At 34.7% G+C, this 8,485-nt stretch overlaps 1 protein-coding gene across 3 annotated transcripts in view; it reads right to left on the bottom strand.

Annotated features, from left to right (window-relative positions):
- Fbw5 (F-box and WD repeat domain containing 5) overlaps positions 1 to 8,485 on the bottom strand; it is a 34,788-nt gene that overhangs the window by 13,885 nt on the left and 12,418 nt on the right. For all 3 annotated transcript variants that reach the window (XM_069831411.1, XM_069831409.1, XM_069831410.1), the window contains exons 6-8: positions 7,002 to 7,183; positions 5,545 to 5,944; positions 2,145 to 2,357 (exon numbers count right to left, since the gene is read on the bottom strand). In XM_069831411.1, coding sequence (XP_069687512.1) covers positions 2,145 to 2,357; positions 5,545 to 5,944; positions 7,002 to 7,183 — 795 coding nt within the window. The remainder of the gene's footprint in view (positions 1 to 2,144; positions 2,358 to 5,544; positions 5,945 to 7,001; positions 7,184 to 8,485) is intronic.

Genomic DNA, 8,485 nt, shown 5'->3' with positions numbered 1-8,485 from the left:
ATAAATTAAAATTATCCATACCCAAACGGATCAGACTGTAGAATCACAGGCGGCAATTTCTCTTTCTGCAAGTTTTGAGAAAAGAGCAAACTTATGCAAGCAGACATGAGAAGCTTATTTTCAAAATAACCCATGTCCATTCCCATAACTTTGTGTGAAATGAAGAAAATCGTTTTTAGGTCTAACATTTCTTACCAGCTAGGCAAGAGACATTATGAAACCAAAGTGGTTAGGTGCATTTAGAATCAAATGGGATCATCAGAGTCTTTAATTTCAAAGTTGGAGCTAGTATTTTGTCGCAATTTTTGCTGTGGATAGTAGTCTAGTTTGATTCCAATAGTCACTTCTAACGCAAGATTGTAGTGGTTTAGAGGGCATTCTGAAGCAAAATCATGACAGTTGTTATGTAAAGTTATATTTGAAGAATGCATGGACACAGAAAGTTCATTTCCGTTAAAAGGCGGACAAGAGACATTTTGAAAATCAGCTCCTCACATAATAAATAGAGTTCACTTAACTTGATCTCGGTGAAACCATGAAAACAGAGTACTTGAAAAGTCACGAGAAGCTGTATGTGATGATGATGCAGCAAATTAATAATAATTATGAATTACAGAACATGAAAAACAGAAGAAAGAAGATTAAAAAATAACCTGAAAGTTCAAAATGGCAAAAAATTAAGTAATAACACTGAACAACAAATTTTTACTTTTTGTTTTACTCCGAAATAAAAATAGGTGAATATTACTAATATGTGTGCCCGAAATCTGAAATTAAAATCCAAATTGCCCCATCACGTACCATTTCTCGGGGAAAGTGAATTGAATTTATGAAAAAAAGTCTCTTTTTTAATTTTTCACTGCTACTGATAAAATTACAACACACTAGGGATTCAAAATGTCTCATAATACTTGAAAAATGTGTACTAGATACAAAAATGATGTACATAATTTAAAACACAAAGAACACAACAATAATAAAAATATTTCATGTGTATAATGAAAAAATCTCGGAATTTGAACTAATCAATTAAAAGGATTTTCTGGATGACTTCCGTTTATAACTAGACCCGGTAGTGTCTTTTACAAGGAAACAACAATAGTCTGCAAGCATGATGGATGTTGATCTTCCTTTATATCGCCTTTCCATTTCAGATATATCTTGATGAAATCTTTCCCCATGCTTGTCGCTTACCGATCCAAGGTTAGGAGGAAAGAAATCCAAATGAGAAAGAAAAAGTGTATTTTGAGAAACATATTACATCCCATTTTCTCATATGCGCTTAACATGGTTTCTACAAGTTTGATGTAGTTGTCTGCCCTAGAATTTCCAAGGAAATTTGAGCAAACATCTTTGAAAGCGTTACGCCATTTTTTTTCTGTAATGGAAAGTTTTTCCTCAAACAGTCAGCTATAACTTTGCGGATATGTGGGCCGATGAAAATGCCCTCTTTTAATTTTCACTCACTCAAACTGGTAAACTTTTCTTTTAAATACTGAAAACCACACCCTTGTTTGTTCATTGCACAGACCTCACTTTGAACTGTTATGAAAGTTACTGAATAGAAGGGACCATTATCTGTTCATTGATTAGAAGTACAAAAGAACATGCCAACAACCATAAGAAACCGGAAATATGTCATAAACTTATAAAATGTATTGGCTTTTATTTTGCTTTACAACCCTCAATCCACACCAGATGTTTCCTAGGAGAGCTCTTATCGAAAAGTGAAATCATAATATATCTTAAAAACCTTACATGATACGAAGAAAAGAGATTTTCGGATTCAGCGCACACCAAACCATAAGGGTCATATTGTTTTAAGTCCGAGCAAAATTCTTGTTGTTCAGTGTAATTATACATTTTTTGTAACAAGCCTACCTTGATCATGATTTATATAATTTATAAAGGAATGAGTAATGTCTGTAATATATCATGCAAAGAATGTCATGTTATTAAAGCTGAATCCAATTAATAAGTGTACCCAAAATAGTCTACCTGTAATCATAAATGATTTACACGTACATACTCTCATACTCAAAGCAACAAACAGATGCAGACATGTACCGAGGTAGTTTTTCTATGGATTTAAATAAATGGTGAGACATTTTAAATTATTTACTTATGTCTGACACAACACTCACCTTGCAACATATTCGTTGCACACATCCAAGAAGATGAAGAAACATTCATTATTTGGAGTGTATGCCTTGTGTGCTCGAAGCATTGTTCCAACTTCCTTCAGTGTAACCAGATCTATGACATGGATGTCTATTTCCTGTGCGATAGGAGGAGGATCCAGAGGGTTCTTTATCACATATCCTCTTGGCCATGGACGACTGTTCACATACAAGTACCTGTTTTGTGAAAAAGAAAAATGTATACGTAACATTTGTCGACAAAAACATATACAGAATGTAAGGAGTATAAGTGGCATTCTTTTCACAGTTGTAGGGAATGGTCTACAAGATCAAAAAATGTCCATACAACATAGGGCCAAAACTTTATAGTTTTCCCAAAAAAAAATATTTCTTTCCTTATTTTATGTGCGTTATACTGCTTATATTGTTAGTAAAATTACGAAAACAATTACATCAGTAGGTATATCTAGCAAAGAGTTAGTAAATAATTAAATGGCAAACTTACTAGTATTAAATTATAATTGATAATTTAACACTACTAAGTTTGCCATTTAATCACTCATTTATATTTAAGTGTTAAAAGTAGTGTACGCAAGATTCAAGATGGAAAGAGTTAACATTACTTACTTACTTACAAATGGCTTTTAAGGAACCCGAAGGTTCATTGCCGCCCTCACATAAGCCCGCCATCGGTCCCTATCCTGTGCAAGATTAAGCCAGTCTCTATCATCATACCCCACCTCCCTCAAATCCATTTTAATATTATCCTCCCATCTACGTCTCGGCCTCCCTAAAGGTCTTTTTCCCTCCGGTCTCCCAACTAACACTCTATATGCATTTCTGGATTCGCCCATACGTGCTACATGCCCTGCCCATCTCAAACGTCTTGTGTGTTCTATTACGTTTTCGTGAAATTAAATAATAATGCAAGCTTAAATTTGTTAATATTCTGGCATGAGAGACATGGCAACATGTTTAGCAGGATTCATTCTGCAGACAGCATTCTGCACAGATGTACAGATAAGCTGAGTTCAAGCTCCATAGGTCTCCTGCCGAGCAGATAGCAGTTCAGTACAGGTATTCGATAAACAACTTACAATGTAATTCACAATTCCGGAATATCATGATATGTTATTAATTTACGGAGAAAGTCTTCGTAATTCAAGTGCGGCAAGAAGGATATACCATCAACATTTTCTGCAAAGAAGGTTACCTAATCAGCGAACTTTTGTAGCAGTTTCTCAATGATTATTAGAAACTGGGAGTCTCTTACCCCGTTTCGAAAATCACACAACGAGCAATTTCTTTAAAAATTATACTACTTCATGGAAGCAGGAGAGATTAAAATTCTGCATTAGAAAAAAAGTATGATTTTGTGCAGTAAACCATTATTGTTTATATTTTAGACGTACAATTAAAAAATGGAGCAATATTGTTAAATGAAATATAAATTTAACATAATGTTCTATTAATAAGATTGAAAGTTTGTATTTGCTGCTCGTTTTATGTAAACAACAAAATTGCCCTGTCCGCCCCTGCATTAGAACATAGCATCTGTTTTGTACCGGTGTGACTGTACCCGCTTGAGCTGTACTGTGTACTTGTAAACCTCCTCCTTCCCATCCAGCAACGGTGCAAAACATCTAATATTGTAAACTTTAATAATTAGTTAAATATTGCAATTAGAAAAAAATTGTGAGGACTTTTTTCTTCCTTATAACATGAATAATCATCAGTTAAAATAATGGCACTTAGAACCCTTACATTTTGTATAGAGTAGAACTTGGATATAGTATCATCTAAGGGACCTCAAAAATTCGGTTATACACGAGTGTTGTTCTGAGATGTATTAAAAATATTATGCCATCAACCAAAGAAGGTGGGGGGGGGAAATTTCAATATACGGATTCCTCACTCACAATTATATCTTAAAATACTAAAAAGAGCATATTTGTCTGCATTTGTCGAATGCGCATCATCATGCTTACGAAAAGGCACTTTTGAGTGCCAATAATTTATTTTGTGTGCACAAGGTTGGAATTTTGAAGTAAGAGGGAAAGGAAGGAATCCGTGTTCTGAAATTTATCCAAGGTAGAAAATGTTATAATTTTGACTACAAGATTACGAAAAAAACTGCGGTTGTTATATTTTTACTCTGCCATTTACAGTAGTTTATTTAAATTGCAGTACATTAGAAATTTAAGTTCATGAAAAATGTTCAATGCACTTTTGCACAGTGTGTGCAGTAACATGTTGCAGATACTCACCAAACTGCGTCAGTTAAAAGTACGATATTCAGTCATTTTTGCCCGCCTTCTATAGCTTGCCCAATAAACATTTTCTAAATTATGTTCTATATTCATGATTTGTGTTCATAGAAGACTCATTTATCGAGACAGGATCAAGGATTAAATGCATATTAAGAGAAAGAAAAGTCTACAATGAGAAACTACTCGTCAATTATTTGGGGGGAGAGGGGGACAAAACCTCAAAGAAATATATTCATTACCGCAACAAAATAATGTTTTGTAGTATTACAACTTTTTTTTGAGACATATATAATTTTAAATAAAATAAAGAAATACTTACTTACTGGCTTTTAAGGAACCCGGAGGTTCATTGCCGCCCTCACATAAGCCTGCCATTGGTCCCTATCCTGAGCAAGATTAATCCAGTCTCTACCATCATATCCCATCTCCCTCAAATCTATTTTAATATTATCTTCCCATCTACGTCTCGGCTTCCCCAAATGTCTTTTTCCCGCCGGCCTCCCAACTAACACTCTATATGCATTTCTGGATTCGCCCATATGTGCTACATGTCCTGCCCATCTCAAACGTCTGGATTTTATGTTCCTAAAATAAAAAAATAACATATAATAATGTAAAATAAACTAATTTTACTTATGGGATTTTGCAGATGATTTCTATTTACTTCTGCATAATTCTAATTAAAAAATATTCACATATTTACCAATATTTGTTGTTGTTTAGTCAACTGTCCAAAGACAGGTCTGAACCTCACAAGTGAAATCAAGAAGGCACAGCTTATGAGGTAACTAGACCAGGATATAATGGTGTAGGGTGGCCAGTTCCTTTTCCCCTCCATTGCATACATCGCCAACTAGCTACATATTACACTAGTCAGACTTCATATGCATACAAACAATTGTTCTTCCTCTGACACATATCGTCAAGTGAGACGTTCTGCCTGATAATAGATGTACATATCAGCCAGAACCTCAATCAGAAGATTTACCAGTAGAAGTAGATTAATTGAGAAAGTGCACTTCAGAAACATACAAGAAAAGTCCCATTGGTGCACTGCACTGAAATTGGTGGCAAGAAGTTAATAATTCTTTAACAAGAACCATTTATATCAGTGCTCGACAGCAACAACATACCTGTGATCTGGAGAGAGTCCCATGCCTATTATATGGCCGTGGAGGTCTATGAGATGATCGACCTTGTCAAACCTGTCGGCAACTTCTTCATACACCAGCCAGTTGGGCTCCGGTCGCGGTACTCCGGCATTCTGCTTCTCCCTCTCTCTTTCTCTCTCCCTCTCAGCCAAGCGTTCACGTAGTGAAGGTCCCGGATCCATTTTACGAGGGAAGGACACAGACTTGATACGTTTAAACCCTATCTGATGTGGTGTGTAAGTCTTTGAGCCTGTAGTGAATATTAAATACTTCTCGGCATGTTCTGAGAGATCATCACTTTCACTAGCGCATTCTTCTGTCTCCATAGAAGCATCAGATATGCCAGAACTTGCTTCATCAACTTCGTCCAGCTCAACATCATCTAAACGCAATGAAAGATGCATTATTTACAAAAATTGCGTACAGATTTTTTCTCATATATGATGATGATGATAATGATGATCAAAATAATTATAACATTATAACGACACTTTCAACTGCACCACGATCTCTGGCATTAGTGGAAAGATACATTGATGCCAAAGATTGGATTTTAATGACATGTATTACACAAACAATGCTAGTTTATTCATAATTACCGGTAGTAATCATGATATGCTGGTTACAAAAAAAGATACAGCTAATACATTGTTTTCTGCACTGGGAAGGGTTCTTTCTCATGAGGATGAAGAACATCATTTCAAAAAATTATCTAAAATAGTTAATTTTTCGATAGACTCGTTACATATGAAAGATCCTGTATTTATTTTTAATGTCACCACTTTATGGAAAAGAAATATAAGGTCAAAGTAGAAGCAGTTCTGAAGACGTGCAGGCTAGTTGTCATTAAGCAGGTCAGAGAAATGCATGCGAGGGCAACAACATGACACATTGTTTATGCCAGCTGGCTAAATCCTCCTCCAGCACTAAGCAGGCATGACATTGTTGCCAGAAAAAGATGCGAACAAAAAACCCAAAAGAAAATCTCGAACTTTTTCTTGAAGCAATAGTTAAGAATCAATATTTAGCTTTCGTAATAGTGTACCTACTATATGAATTTTGTATCCATTTTTTTTAACACACGTAATGTTATCGTGTACATAACTTAAGAAGTAGTTTCTAGCCTTTTATCTCTAAAAACAGGTATACATTACCCGAAATGGGGTCAGCCCCTAATATTTCGGTTAACAGAAATTTTACTGTACTATCATTTTATAATTTAGAATTTCTTTTAACTTTCGTTATATTACAAGTTTCAGTACATGTTTGTGACTAGAAAGGAGAGGAAACGAATATGTAAAAGAAAAGAAAGAACAAAATCATGATCAAACAGAAATCTTTGAATTGATGATTACGATACTGTCTACGACAACATTCATAATAAGTATTCTGGTAAGTATAATTTTAGAGTCCAAAATGAAAGTCTTATTAATATGTACCTGGAACAATACTACGAATTTCTTCACTATCACTATCATCAGAAGTGCCACCTGCAGCATTTTCTCGTTTTCCTTGTGTTTCTACTTGGCGATATTCAGCATTGTACTGAATAGGGCATGCATAATCCATTCCATCACCTAGTCTTCGCCAATTTAAAAATGCGCCTTCAAGTGTGCTGCACCTGAAATTAAATTACAACACATGGGAATGTACTTTCATATTTTATTGATAGATAAATAAATAATTAACTAAGTAAGTAAGTAGCTAAGTACATAACTAAGTAAGTAAATAAATAAATAAAACAAATTATAATAAGATCAATGTTAATTATTCTCCTCCCTGAAATCCAGTAAGGGAATGAAAAAACTTAAAAAAAGAAAGACTTTTTCGTAGCCTATCTTATATTAATTCCTGAACTACATTGTACAGCAACTGTTGGTAAACGATTAACTATGGCCTATGATTGCTGTCCAGAAATATCAAGACGATATCCACATCACAGAGTCTCTCATCACTCGACATTTATCTGGTTCCTGTCCACAATCTTGTACAGGGGTGTCATATCTGCGATCAGTGGAAATTCCAAGATACATACAGTTCCAATCATTGCCCTTAAGAGGGTGAACCGTGCGTTTTTTTTTTAAGCGCTTCATGCCTTTGCTGCAGCAAAATGAGTGTCGAAAAAAAACGTAAGTAGGTCAAATGACTGCAAAATGGTGGACAATTAATATTGGCTTCTATTTCTGCCGTAATAAATTTAACCCTAAAAGAACCGAACATGTTAAATAGTTTCGACTTTCATGATAATGACATGGAATTATTATTACTAGACGATTTTGACAATAACAAACGTTGCAAAAGCCCAAAACACACATTCTGCCATGATGGATCGTGCAGCAAACTCGTAAAGCGAAGTTTTGATTTGCTGCATGCTTGCTACAGCGCTGCTGCAGGGACGGTGAAGCAAATGTAATAAAAGAACGGTCTTGCTGCAGTGCTTTCGTCTTGCTTTAAAAAAAAAAAAACGCACGGGAAGCCTCTGAAGGATGGCCCACTATACAAAGAAATACGGAATTCCCTGTTAACCATTTTATCCAAAACAACAAAAGAATGAAGGGGTAAAGATTGAGTACTTTCTCCAATGCAGAAGAGGATATAAAATTATAATATAAATTGAAATTTCTAAATATATTTATAAATATCGCAGTAAATACAGAAGAATACATATTAATTATAATTTAGGTTTTTTTAGTTCTTAAGGTCCAATTTAGGTTTTCTTTTTAGGTTCAACAAAATTTACATATATGACACGACCATGACTCGGAAAATGATCTAAGAAGTTATGAGTTTAGAATTAAGGAAAAAAAAAATATTTATAACTGTACACAGTAATCAAAGACTATGACATGGAGTCACCTCTGCAAAAATTTGAGAAACTTTTTATTATTACCATGGGTCCTTGACTTCTACGCATTTTTGCTCT

Source organism: Periplaneta americana, chromosome 7 (assembly GCF_040183065.1).
Source record: "Periplaneta americana isolate PAMFEO1 chromosome 7, P.americana_PAMFEO1_priV1, whole genome shotgun sequence".
NCBI classification, from domain to species: Eukaryota; Metazoa; Arthropoda; class Insecta; order Blattodea; family Blattidae; genus Periplaneta; species Periplaneta americana.
Note: the sequence above shows the minus strand (reverse complement) of the source record. Positions and strands in the feature narration are given on the sequence as shown.